The 14,223-nt window shown below is 46.6% G+C and overlaps 1 protein-coding gene across 1 annotated transcript in view; it reads right to left on the bottom strand.

Moving 5' to 3' along the window:
- The window catches only part of SHC3 (SHC (Src homology 2 domain containing) transforming protein 3), a gene marked incomplete at its 5' end in the record, with an annotated part of 40,786 nt that overhangs the window by 22,435 nt on the left and 4,128 nt on the right, over positions 1–14,223 (bottom strand). The window contains one exon of the mRNA XM_008592526.1: positions 8,932–8,983. Within this exon, the coding sequence (XP_008590748.1) occupies positions 8,932–8,983 (52 nt within the window). The remainder of the gene's footprint in view (positions 1–8,931; positions 8,984–14,223) is intronic.

Here is a 14,223-nt window from a genome sequence, read left to right as displayed (position 1 = left end):
GGATACGGCAGTCCTACCTTAGTTATGGCCAAGGGATTCATCTACAAAGGTACAGGTGTCCTGGCTGTCTTTTTATTATTAATCATTGATATTATTTTATTTTTGATATTTTTATTTACTAAATATCAACCGAGGTAGTCACAAAGCAAGCCCATATTAAGCAGCTGTTACAGTAGCACAGGTTGTTGACTGATACAAACAGAAGCCTCTTTCGAGTTAATAAGGAAGTAGGAATCCAGACTTGAGTGAGGAACAGCCAGAAAGACAGCTCATTCACCCTGACCTGTCCCCTGTTCTCCAGCCTCCCACCCCCCTCCTGGCCTTGCTCTCCAGCATCAGCACCAGCCAAGGGAATCGGCTGGTCAGTACTTTAAGGAACCTGAGAAAATACTGGGAAAGGGTCAAAAAGTGTAGCTTATTTTTCTTTTAAGGAGAAGAGCAGAATCCTAACCTTTACAATGGAGAATGAAAAATAAGGCTTCTTCAGGAAACTGTACAATCTCATCCACACGCCCACTCATTCTGTACGCAACCAGAGAACACGAAAGGAAAGAGGGTCCTCTTTAAGGAAGTTCCAGGACGTGCAGGGAGGTGCAGGGCTCCAGATGGAAGCCCCTAGCTGGGCAAGGATCTGGCCCTGGTAGTTGAAGTGACAAACTGGGTGGCAAAACCTGCAGATAGTGAGAAGACCCACAGACTCTCCGGAATTAAATCACAACTCTAGGTCACAGTACCCAGCCCGCTCCTCAACGAACTGAGAAAACAGCATCATCTCCTGGTTTGGTCTGAGGATTCCTTCTGTTAAAATAGCCTCTATATGTTCCAGACACTTGCTCTAGCTCTAAAGTCAACGCTGGACTTGTCGCTCTGGGCCTGGTGTTTTCTCTGAGAGCACTACCACAGTCTTGGGCCAAAAGCCACTATCTTCTGAACGGACTGGCAGTGTGTGCTGCAGATGGCGAGGCCCTGCCCAGAGGGGGTCACCAGGGCTGCTGGGCTCAGCTGGGCTCTCCCTCCATGAGGCCACCACAGGGCCAAAGGCATGATCCACAAGCAGTGGAGAGGAAGGAACAGACAAGAGAGGGGTACACCGTGCTGGTGCACAGAGCCAACATTCAAAATGATGTAAAATCTAAAACACGGCCCACAACAAAGGAGCAGCAAACACAGCCATTCCACCACGTTCTCTCTCTTCTGGGGAAACAGGTCCTTCCGCTTGGACCCACGGCAGCCTGAGCTTCTGCAGGTTTGGGAGGAGAGAGTGTGTAATGCCCAGCACACCCAAACCCCAAATGACTTGACTTCTCTAAGTCCGAGGTCTCCAGTTTTCTTCTCACTCGTGACTGCTAGCAGCAAACTTTTTGCACACATCCCAAACGTGTCTATTTCTTTATAAATGATTAAAATACACTCCTGTATTAATTACTTTTATGTGTATTATAAAATATCTTTAAAAAGAATAAAATAAAGATAAAATGAACAAAAGGGTACGATGCCTTGTTGGCCCTGAAAGCATGAGGCACAACGGGTACTTTGGGTGCAGTTCATCATTCATGGCCATAAACAGAAATCCAGCTGCCCATCTTTGAAATGCTTTTCCTAATCATTTTGAATTCGGGGGATCGATTTCTTATCTGATTAGATTATCATTGTTTTTACTTTGAAATGCAGCCTATGAAGTGTCCACACTGGAAGTAAATGTATCAATCAGCAATTTCGTTTCTATCCTGTTTGCCTGAGCTGCCATTAATGATATAATCTCTAATTTATGTTTTTTCTCTGAGAGCCTTAGTTTGGTTAAATCTAGTTCATAAAAGCTATGAATCCACTTTGCTAAGCCACTTGCTCCAATTTTTTGGCACAATGGGCTGAGAGCAAGGGTGCCTGTTCCCTCGCCTTCCACAAGCCCTTCTTGCCTGGCCTCTGTGCTGCAGGAGCAGCTGGCACACACGATAAGCTTCCTGAGTCACTGTGCCTTTTCTATACTATTCTAGGCTAATGCCGCCCTCACGATGAACAGAAGCTCCAACCTTCTTTCCCCACAGGGAACTGCTTGCATGTTCTGGGGGATGCTGGGCTCTGCCAGAATCAGGGCAGAGGACTTCTCAGGACCTGTACTCCACCTTTTGAGAAGTCACGCCTCCCACCCCTCAGACCCGACAGACACTGCACAGGTCGGAGATGGTTTCCATCCAGCCTCCCCAGGAAGCCCACTCCTGCAGGAGCCCACCGAGGGGTCTCCGTAGTCCTCTTATCTGGACACATGGATGCTGAAGAGTTCACATTTGGCTCCAAGAGTTCAAATTCACTGCCACATTCTCTGCCAGCTGGTGACTGGCATTGGGAGCCTTGGAGACATTACTGAAGTTAGGAAAAGTCCTGCTCAACAATGACTGCTGTCTTTTCATCTTAGTGAGCTGATAACCCACATTGCTTAAAAGGAACATCAGAAACTAACGAATTGTAACTAGAGAAACTCAAACAGTAATCAGCCAGCCCTAGTCTGCTTATTCAGTGTATCCACAGTTCTTCATTGTTCCTGATTTTTTGACCAGAGATAGGTTAAAAATTCAAGATTCAGCTGTGATGCTATTAATTTAGAGTTGCTTAGTATGTGTCCTAGCCCCAGAGGGGCAACTTGAAGCTATAAGGAGATGGCATTTTGCATCCATGAGATTGGCAGAAATGCATAAGCCTGAAAATGCCAAGTGTTGAGCAAAAGGATCCCTTCTATACTACTCATGGAAATAAAAAGTGAAATGACCATTTCAGAAAAGTTGAAGATGCCCAAAGGCAAAGTGATTCAGCCTTGAGGTACATACCCTAGGAAAATTCTTGCACATAAGCACAAGACACTATGCACAGAATATTTACTGAAGACTTCACTCAGCAGACCTTTATTGAGCTACTGTGCACCAGGCCCTGCCTTAGGATATGGGGATGGAGCAAGAAACAAATCAGAGCCCCTGCTCTCACCAAGCTCACAGTCTAGAGAGTGGACACCAAAAATAAAGAGATATGCCACTACAGTGGGTGGAATGGTGGTCCCCAAAAGACATGCCCGCATCCTGACCTTTTGGAATGTGCAAAAAAGCGTTTTTGCAGAAGTGACCAAGGATCTTGCAATGAGATCATCCTGGATTAGGATGGGCCTTAAATCTACAATGACAAGAGTCCTTAAAAGAGACAGAAGAAGAGAAGACAGACAGAGGAGGAAGAGGTGATGTGAAGACGGAGGCGGGGACTGGACTGATATAGCCACAAGCTAAAGAATGCCTACAGCCACCAGAAGCTGGGAAGAGCAAGGAAGCATCCCTCCCCAGAGCCTCTGGAGGGAGTGAAACCCGGCTGACACCTTGCTTTCAACTTCTGGCCTCCAGGATGGTGAGAAGATACATTTCTGGTGTTTTAGGCCACCCAGCTTGTGGTAATGTTACTGCAGCCCTAGGAGACTGATACAACCGTGAAGACAACATCAAATACAGGAAATGAAGGAGATCATGCTGTAGGTGATACATAGGATGATCAGGAAAGGTGACCCTAGAAGGGGACATGAGAGAGGTCAGGGAGGAAAGCCTGAGAAGGCTGGCGTAAGAAGGTCCCAGACATAGAGCCCAGTAAGTGCAAAGGTCCTGAGGCAGGAGCTTGCCTGGCATGTTCAAGGATGATCTGGAAGTCAGTGTAGCTGAAGTGGTGGAGAGGGGGAGGCTGGAGGAAATGAGACAGAGGATGGAGCAGGCGTGAGCTCACAGAGGGTCCCGTGGGCGTAAGGAGGATGTGACATTTTACTCAGAGTGAACAGAGGAAGGACCTGTCACATGATCTTAAAAGGATCCTTCTGGCTGCCGTGTGGAGAAAAGACCTTAGAGAGCAGGAGTGGGCACAGGGAGACCCGTTTATTAATTATGGGGCTTGGCCTTGGGGGCCGCATCAGAGGTAGGAGGAACTGGTAAGGCCTCACCGACAGATGGCAGGTGAGTGGACAAGGCAGAGACATGGAGGGGTCTGGAAGGGGTTGCTGTTGACCGAGCTGGGGGGAAAGTGTTAAATTTAGGTGTGATTCTTAGTTCCAGGGCCTGGGGGACTCCTGCGAGGAGATGCAGAGCAGCCTGGTAGACACATGAATCTGGCTTTCAGCAGCTAGAGAGGGGCACTGGGGAGTCTTAAACTTAGTTTGTAAAAACGCTGTCCACAATAGACAAAGAGCCCATGGGGAAATGAGCCTCCCGCCACAATGTCATCAGGTGGAATATTTACCTTCCTGGTTAAAAACAATAGTAAGTTACTGCGTTCGCCCATGAGGTTTTGCTTCTAGGGGAAAGAAAAGTTAGAGGCAGTGCTGTTCCATTTTCCACCAACGAGTTCATAATACTTAAGGTCTCTCCCAGAAAGTCACCTCTTGGCACCTATAGCTGTTGGGGCCAAAGGTAACAAATTCTTCTTGTTGAAATGACCATTACAGAAGCCCAGAATAGGCATTTCCCATATGTGGGATTCCCATTCATCAGATCTCCCATTATTCAGAAAATCTTGGGCAAAGGGTGACAGACGTCTTAGGAGCTCTTCAGGCTGAATACATAGGCTCTGTCCCGCTAGGTCAGCACCACCTAAGGCAAGGATATGACTTCCCACAGCTTGGTGCAGGCAGCACCAGAGGGCGCTTGAGCAAGATTACTATTATGATTATAAATTATATAAATTACATACCTCCTGTAGGCAGCCATATATCTAATTTGAGGATCATTCTATAGCTGCTTTTGTGACCCAAACAGTCCATTCAGAACTGTCTAACATATCCATAGGGCTGCAGGGGATGGGAGGCACTGGGTAGTAATGAAAATTCCAGCATAAAAAGAATACACTATGTAGGATGCAACAGCAAAGCCCGACTTGAGGGGAGTTTCATCTCTACATACACCAGTAGTCATCATATTGACCTCCTACTGACCCCGCCTTGCAACTATAACCTGCCAGCCTTGGGAGATTTTGCTCACGTGTGGCCCTTATCTCCTTGAGACATTGTTGATGGTTACTGTACGACTTAATGTCTCGAGTCGGCGACCTTTCGCGCATCCACCAGAGTAACTATAGAAGCCATGGATTCTTTTTTTTTTTTTTTTTTTTTTTAAAGATGACCGGTAAGGGGATCTCAACGCTTGGCTTGGTGTTGTCAACCCCACGCTCAGCCAGTGAGCCAACCGGCCATCCCTATATAGGATCCGAACCCGTGGCCTTGGTGTTATCAGCACCGCACTCTCCCGAGTGAGCCACGGGCTGGCCCGAAGCCATGGATTCTTGATACCAGAAAGATAAAAGAGTTACTAGAAATTCTTCTAGATTAGCCAAAGACACACACAAAAATGTAAAAGCAGGAGTAAGCCATGGATTCTTGATACCAGAAAGATAACAGAGTTACTAGAAATTCTTCTAGATTAGCCAAAGACACACACAAAAATGTAAAAGCAGGAGTCAGTTCGACCTGTCGCTGTAGGGTTTAGACAGAAGACAGCCTTCTGGGATCCAGATGTGTCCCGACCCTGGTGGTGCTGAGGAACTGTGCTTGCAGCCTGAGAAACCACATGCTACCAGACCTGCTCCAGCACACAAACTTAGGGGCCTCTGACATTTAAGGGCCCGTATAAGAACATTCAAGAACATCACACCCAGAGTTTCTTGCTAATCTGACTTCCCAATGGCGGGGCCATTTATGCTAAATGAAATGTTCCACTTGGCCTAGGAGAGGAAGAACAGAGCAGCCGGGAAAAGTCCTCATGCTGGTTCCTTCCTGAGAGGAGGGAAGCCTGGGATGGAGGCAGGGCCTCTCTGAGGTGATGCTCACGCTGGGGTGCTGAAGGGATCCCTCCCCACACTGTCTCCCTGGAGGCTGGGCCCCGATATGTGGAGAACAGAGGTGTGATAAATAACTGCAAATAAATAAATAGCTGCAAATTCCTTGGACCTCTTCCCCTCAAAGGGTGGGTCTGTTTCCTCTGCCCATGAATCAGAGCCTGCTGTGACCTCTATGAACAGTAAACCCGGCAGAAGTAAAGTTGGGCCTGTCCTTTCAGAGCACTGGAAGCTTCTGCTTTTGTTCTCCTGGAGTTCAGAGCTTCCATGTAGGAAGTCCTGCTCACCTGGTGGTTGGCAGAGCCACTTGGACAGGCCCTGAGACCACATAGGGAGGGTGAAAGACCCTGCCAACTTAGCCTTCTAGTCAACCCTGGCAAGGTACTAGGCATGGAAGTAAAGCCAACTTGGACCCTTTAACCAGCCCAACCCCAGCCAAAAACCACCCGATGACCCCATTGGTGCCGCATGGGCAGGTGAATTGGCCAACCAAGCCCTGCCCGAATTCCTGACCCATATTATATCATAAAATATAATAAAATTGTTGTTAAGCCACTAAGCTTAGTAGTTTGTCACAGGCAATAGATAGAAGGAAAGAGCGAACACCTCTCACTAAGTATCTCAAACAAGGGGCATGTCTCAGTCAGCAGGGCCGCTCGAACAGGTACCACGGGCTGGGGACTTAAACCACAGGTACTAATTTCTCACAGTTCTGAAGGCTGGAAGTCTGAGACCAAGGTGCTGGCAGATTTGGCACCTGGTGAAGTCTCTTCCTGATGCAGATGATTCTGTCTTGCTGGGTCCTCACAAGGTAGAAAGAGGGTGAGAGAGCTCTCTGGATCCTCTTTTATAAGGGTACCAAACTCAATCATGAGAGCTGCACCCTCGTGACCTAATTACCTCCTGAAGGCCCCACTTCCCAATACCATTTTTTTGAGGGGCTTGGATTTCAACCTGTGAATTTGGGGGGAGACACAAACATTCAGTCCATAACAGGGCCCCGGCGCTGGTGGTGTCCCCAAGCACCAAAAACAGTGCAGACCTTTTTCTACCTAATAGGTCTGGCATTTGTTTTCACAATAGCACTGCATGCAAATCTCAGAGGGAGCCTGGTGTGGTAGTCACAGCACAGGTGGGACAGATCCTGATTCCCGTAACTCTGGAAAGGTACCGTGGGAAGAAGGTACTCCTGGTTTGCCCTGTGAAACGAAACAAAAGCCTGAACACTTATGTGGTACAAGTCAAATAACGTGGGGCTAACCCCCTTCAGGATCTGGATCTAAGCCTTATTTCCCAGCTTCGCTGTACACTGGAATCACCCAAAGAGCTTTGAAAAATTACTGTTCTTTGGGCACCATTCTGTGAGGCCTGAGCATTGAGATTTTTTAAAGCTCCCCTAGGTGGTTCTAAAGTACGGCTCATTTTGAGCCCATTGACTGAGGAGCTACTAAAGGTGTCAAAAAGAAGAGTCCAGGAGGACTTGAAGTTAATTTTAAACAAACTATAATAGAGGTAGAACTTCAACCTCAGCCAACTCCAGGCTCAAACTGGAAATCCTTTGCCTGGGGCGGTGCAGCTGCCACCTCGCCTACCCGCCCCTCTCCTGACTTGAGAGCTCCTAGGACGGTTAATGGGGTCAGGCTCTCTTATGAGCTGAATGTGTCCCCCCAGAAAGATATGTAGGAGACATAACCCCTGGAACTTCGGAATGTAACCTTATTTGGAAATAGGGTGGTTGCAGATGTCACTAGTTAAGATGACATCATGCTGGAGTAGGGAGGACCCTAATCCAATATGACTGAAGTCCTCCTAAGATGTCCCTGGGAAGACTCAGAGACACAGGGGGAGAATGCCCCGTGATGAAGAAGGGCCGTAGTGATGGCTCTACAAGCCAAGGACCATTGCAGAGGACGGCTGCTGCCAGGAGCCAGGAAGGGGCAAGGAAGGGCTCCCCCACAGCTTTCAAGGGGAGCACAGCCCTGCTGATGCCCTGATGTTGGCACCTCGAGAACTGTGAGACAGCACGTTTCTGTTGTCTTAAGCCACCCAGTCTGTGGTGCTTTGTCACAGCAGCCCTAGGAAACTAATAATCTAATAATACAGCCTCTAAACTGGAGCACTGCTCTGGATGACAGTGTCAATTGCTGCCAGCTGTGCCTGCTCACCCGAGACAGACACTGGCCCTCTGCACTCGTTACGTAAAAGCTGCCTCATGCTCAGGAGGTGGCAGGCTAGAACGTGTGGCGTTAGCCAGGCACCTCAGAGACAGTTCCGGGTGCATCAAAACCTGCCATGCCCCTTCCCTTCTCTCCTCAAAACTTTGTCATTGCCTCACATCTGTTCAGGAGTGACAATGTGACAATTACAGAATAGGAAGTTAACTATATTAAAACAGCTTATCTGTAGAATCCCCTGCTGGGGATGGAGGGAGAGTAGAGGAGCCAGTAGTGGAAGGAAGTGCGGCTTTGTGTTGTTATAAACTCCATTTGTGATTTTTGCCAATGGGTTTTAACTCGCAGCTCTGGCGTGGCTCATCAGCGGCTGCCTGGTATTCCAGGGCAGTGCCCCACGGGCAGCCCACCACCCACACGTGTTATCAGCAATTGGGCTTTGGTGTCGTAAATGATCTGGAGTGGATGTGAGGCCCTAGAAGCCTAAGGGGGTACAAGGAGACGGTACCCTGAGCTTGGACACTGGCGTCTGAGGCTGGGCAGGCAGTGCGAGTCTGCTAGGGTGACTTCGCTGGCAGTGGGCACACAGAAGAGCTAGGCAGGAGGACGGGCAGTTTGCAGCCTTCCAGGTGTAACCGGGGCCACTTCAGAGTGTGGCGGGAACTGCTAATGTGTAAGTCAGGTGTACCAACTGCTGCTCTCTGCATACAGGTGTGAATTTGATGCTCAGAGACGTCATCTCCTAACCCAGCCAGGTGATATGCGGCCCTTGAAAACCTCAATTATCCTTAATAATGCGATATGACAATGCTCATTTGGGTGAAGAAGGCTGGGAAGATGAGGAACATCTGGTGCACAGTGTGAAGCCCAGCTGTGTATGAATCAGGGAATAAAAGGATCAAACGTTGCTCACCTCTGCGATTCACAGGGTCCTTAGCTACATATGCCACATAGTCTGTTGTGTCCTGTGAATAAAAAGGAGATGTCTGTGTCAGTAATCATAAGTTAGAGGCACAGCCAGGGACACAATGCACAAACCAGCAAGCTTATAAGAACTCAGCCATTCCACGGCTAAATAATCAAAAGCTGCCTAACAGCCTACGGAAGACAGCATTTCTGAAACTGTCACGTGGGCAGCAATCATCAATGATCTTGAGTCTGCAGGTCCATGCCCACACCTTGAGCAGCAAGAACAGAGGTGCCCACCTGTTCTCTGCATGTACGGTCATGTAAGGAGCTTTAAAAACACTGATACCTGAGTCCCAACACCCACATCATCTGACTTACCTGGTTTGGATGTGAGGCCTGGGCATCGGGAATTTTAAAAAGCTCTCAGATGATTGTAATGTGAACTAAAGCTGGGAACCACAGTCATCAGCTCTGTCTACACCAGGGGTCCTCAGATTTGAGCTGGTGTCAGAATCCCCTGCAGGCCTTGTTTAAACAAGTCACTGGGCCACACCCCCGAGTCAGTGTGTCTGGGATGTGGCTCCCAATCTGCATTTCTGACAAGTTTCCAGCTGCTGCTGGTCTGAGAATCACTAGTCTAGAAGGATACCAGAGTGGATGTTCAAAGGTTGGCTGCAAAAGCCCCCTCATGGGTAGATGAGATAAGATAGTTCTTTTCTTGTTGGACATTAAGTAATGACTTTAAAAAATATGAGCTGTATTTAAAAGTCTCACCCTTGTATATGAAAAATGAGTTTCCTTGCCTACATTTTCATTTAACCAGGGCATGGAAGAGAGTATGACCTCAACACTAGGCCAAGGCAACCACGTGCACTTTAGTTTCTAAACAAAGAATCGAAGGAACCAATCACTGTCTTCATTCTTGGAAGCAGAAAAGACTGCTCTGCAAAGTTATTCTCAACATTCAAAAAAGTCCCCAGGGTACAACTAGTAAAGGTCTACCCCACTGTTGTGGTTATTTCCCAAATGTTATTGCTTCAAAGGGCTCCCAGGTTATTGATCAGCTCCCGATGTTGTCAGCACCTGAAATGGTGCTGTCATGGTCCCTTCTATTGTCTTCTCTATGGGCAGAGGAGACATGTCCTTCTCTCTCAACAGCTCCAAGGAGAGAGCGGATGTGGGAGAGAGTGAGCATGGGGAGGGGACGTAACCGGTGTTGGGAACCCACTGTAGGGTGGTGGGGGGTGCTTGCCACTTTCCCATACATTATCTCCACAACACCCCAATATGACTACGTAGGGGAAGGAGAGTCTTCTAGCAACTTGTGAGATGATGGAGCTGTTACCACGGGATCATTCTCTAAGCGTGGCTCACCGAAGCCCTTTCCTTTTCCTGTTCAGGCCACCATTCATCGGTATCTTCACCAACTGACTAGGGAAGGGGAGAGGAAGACAGTTGAACTAGCCAAACTGGCTTGTGGTCAATTCCACCAAGGAAGATCTGGCCAGCCTCTGAAGCTACTGGCAAAAATAAGGATTGGAGCTGTGATCAAAGACACTCTTCATGGACTCATGAGATTCAGATGTTGGAAGGGCCCTCAGAGACCATGTAAGAGTAGCTTAGAGAGCACCAGTGTTTCTCAAACTGAGCTCCATGGAACCCTAGGGTATATCCTCCAGTGTTTGAGATGTCACCAGTATTTTAAAAAAATTTTTTTTACTTGCATTTCTATGATAATCTTAAAAATTAATACAAGAATATTTAGGATCATTTAGCTGACCACTGTGTCACCAAGTTCTGCATGCAATTTCAGTGCTAATGTTTGCAGTTGGATTTCCAATATTATGAACACCAGGTTTCTAAAGATTTAGAAAAGAACAGAGTAGATGCCTTTCTCCCACTTGAAGCACACCCCGATGCCACATTTATACATGAGGTACAACCGAAGTGTTTGCTTGAACAGAAGAAATTAGTGAAAGAATTGAACCACCTAGTTGCCCATGAGCTCAAAAGATTCTGCACCATGGTGGCCAGTCCAGCTTCACACTGGGAACAGAGATTTAGTTTCAGCAAACTTTGTCTATCATGGTGATCAATGTCACTTTGAGTGTTGCTGGCTTTACAGTATTTATTTGTATTTAACTTCCAAATTTGACTGGGGTTTAGAGTTCAATAGAAAGAACTCTAAAACGTAAGGAGTCTTTTCTTAATTTTTGTTCATATTCAGACAAAAAATTGGAGTCAGCACTAGTGGTATGTTCAAGGAATTTTTTTTTTTTTATTTCTTACTCTGGCCTAAGAGAGACTCTACTCTGGCTCAAAGTTGGGGAAGGAGGTCCAGTAAAGGGACAGGATGTGTCCCTGTCTCTTAGACAGTCAATGGCCAAGCCAGGACACAGCTTTTCTGATGCCAATATTGGTCCTTTTCTGGCACAGCAGGGGAGTACATTATTGTTCAAAATGTCCTTGACATCAGTTCTCAGTTACACACTAAGTTCCAAGGACGGGGCTGCAAAGCGTTCATTCTGACTCGTTTCATTCCTGTTCTCACTCCCAAAGACCTTCTGAGCCTGGTCATTGTTCTGGCATTCTTTTGATGGTCTTTTAACACTGCTAATAATGGCAGAGTGTGCCCCTTTTGGGAAGGGATTTAATAGTGTTTTTCAGTCTGTCTTATTTGACATTTCAAAATATCATTTTCCTACTGGGTAAACTGAGGCACGGAGCAATAACTGACATATACACTTGCAGAAGAATAGGACTAGAACCTAGAATTGTCAGTTTTATTAAAAGCATCTACCCATTGTAATGTGTTAAATTCGTTGTTACAAATCAATTTGGAATGGGACATCATGCACGATGTAATATGCATTTGGATGGGCTAAAATGGAAAATAACCAGGCTTTCTATCCCCTAGGATCGTGAAATTTTCTGTACCAGAAAAAAAAAAAATCACAGAAAATATAAAAGGTTATGAATTACTTTAAAGGTCACTGAACGTTTTCTTTTTTTTTTTTTTTTTCCTTTTTGTCTTTTTTCGTGACCGGTAACGGGATCGCAACCCTCGGTGTTGCGCCCGCACCGTGCTCAACCAGTGAGCGGACCGGTCTCTATATGGGATCCAAACCCTCGGTGGGAGCACCGCCACGCTCCCAAGCGCCGCACTCTACCAAGTGCGCCACTGGGCCGGCCCGAACGTTTTCTTTCTATTTTTTTTTTTTTAATGAAGAGGTGATGGGGAAATTTTTTTTAAAAAAAGTCATATTCCTGTATGCATCTTGGAGAATAAAATAATTTCAACAAAAACCAATGTATGTGGCTTTCCATGATCTTGGTGTTTGTATCTCCACTCATAATATATCATTAACACAAGGTTAAGAAAAGTTCCTGAAAGGAGCTGTTGATGCAGATGTACAAGACACCTGCCTTTTATTTTTCAAACTGGGTTACCTTCTCCATTTTAGAAGCCATGGTTCCAAGCACACATTTGGCAGGTAATTAACTAACCACTGCGAATTAAATAAAGCTAAAGGTAGACATAGGGAAAAGTCTAAACGTGTGTATAGGCGTAGCACGGGTAGAGAATAGGTAGACATTTACATATGGACATGATCTTAAGAAAACCTACATCTCAATGAGGGCTTTCATATTACAGTGAAACATTAGAAATTATAAGGATTAGAAAGGAAAGTCACAGGAAGGGAAGAGAAGGAAGAAAGGAAAGAAATCTTGTGGGAGACTTTTGAAAACAAGACCGTAAGTATATGAAAAAGGGCCAAGGCCTTTTGAACCTTCGGAATGCCATGGTTAGGCATTGCTCTTGCAGTACTTAGACAGGGAGGCAGAGGGATACAGGCACAGAACCACCTGCGGGGTGGGTAAATCCCTTCCCTGCTGAGTGCCCTGGGGCAAGGGTGTGAGATAGGGGTGCTGGAAGTCGGGGTGCCCAAGCCTCTAGCAGCAGCCTGCGCAGCACTGGCTGCAGCCGTGCCTGCGATGCCTGCCCCTGGTGGCCACCACAGCTGTGCAAGAAGAAGTATCACTTTCCTGTTGCTAAGAGATGGGGGGCCTAACTATAGTGTCCTTTGGAAACGTCGAAGCTCTAGAACCTGCAGCTGAAATTGCTCTCTATTTGGCTTCCAGTGTGCCACCCACAGTTCTACAATCAGGTTGTGGATCAGGTAGAAGGAGTACAGGACAGGTTGGAAGGTCATGGGAGAAAAGGAATAGTAAAATAACTTGCTGAATACTCAGGCTGCCTTGGACCAGCAACCTCCTATGTGAACTCTGAGGGTTGCCTGCCGATAATTGGCCAAATAATAAAAAAATAATAATAACAAAAATACTGCCTGTAAAGCCACTGTTTTATGTGAGAAGGCTATTTAACACCAGAAAAGTAAAAAGGACATCTTCTCAGGATATAGAACAATTTTAAAAACTGAATAAATTTAGCTCCAAGAAAAACTTACTCTATCATTCTGATTTTAAAATTTTTCCCTGGAGTGGTGAAAAATTGACCCAGACGAATGAAAATTAATGCGGTAACTCTCTGGGGCGAGCCTTTCTCCCCTTCACTGCTGGACAGGGCTGGCTTTGCTTCCCTCCCGACTCCCCCATGCCTTGCTGCCTCCCTCGTGACGGATTTCCTGCCTGGTTCCACTGCAGAGCTGGACAGTGACCAGCGAGCAGGTGGTTGGTGCAGGGACACGGCCCCGCCCAGGCAGCGTGAGGCCCGCCTTCATGACAGCACAGTGTAGAGGTGGCCGCACTGACGCTGAGTGCTGACATCAGACGGAAGCATTCTTCACCAAATGCAGGGAGCAAATTCTCTTGTTATTCCACCTCTGTCATTACAGAAGCAAAGCAAAACCAGAACCATTCCATTCTCCAGTCTCCCTCCTTCTCTCTCTCTCTGCTATTCCTTCCCTGATGGCAAAGCAAACCATTAAAAGACTATATAGTGTTACATTCAGAGAGAAAAATGCCCATTCTAAATGTGTATGAATAAACCAGACTAAGTAAGTTCACAGCCTTCGAGTAGACTTAAAATACAGAAGTGGAGGACCTGAGGGAGGTCCAACAGAAAAAAATAAAAATAAATAAGCAAGGCCGGCATGCACTGACCATGGGAGAAGACCCTGGAGAATCTGAAAACTGAGCAGCTATCTTGTCACCTCTTAAGAAGGCCAAGGCTTCCAAAATTTTTAACAGCTTTTGGCTAATGATATGAAAAATAAAGTTAGGTTTTTGTCACAGGTTACCCCTAAAAAAAAAAAAAAAAAAAAAAAAAAAAGCC

Source organism: Galeopterus variegatus, unplaced genomic scaffold, assembly GCF_000696425.1.
Source record: "Galeopterus variegatus unplaced genomic scaffold, G_variegatus-3.0.2 Scaffold7990, whole genome shotgun sequence".
Lineage (NCBI taxonomy): Eukaryota > Metazoa > Chordata > Mammalia > Dermoptera > Cynocephalidae > Galeopterus > Galeopterus variegatus.
Note: the sequence above shows the minus strand (reverse complement) of the source record. Positions and strands in the feature narration are given on the sequence as shown.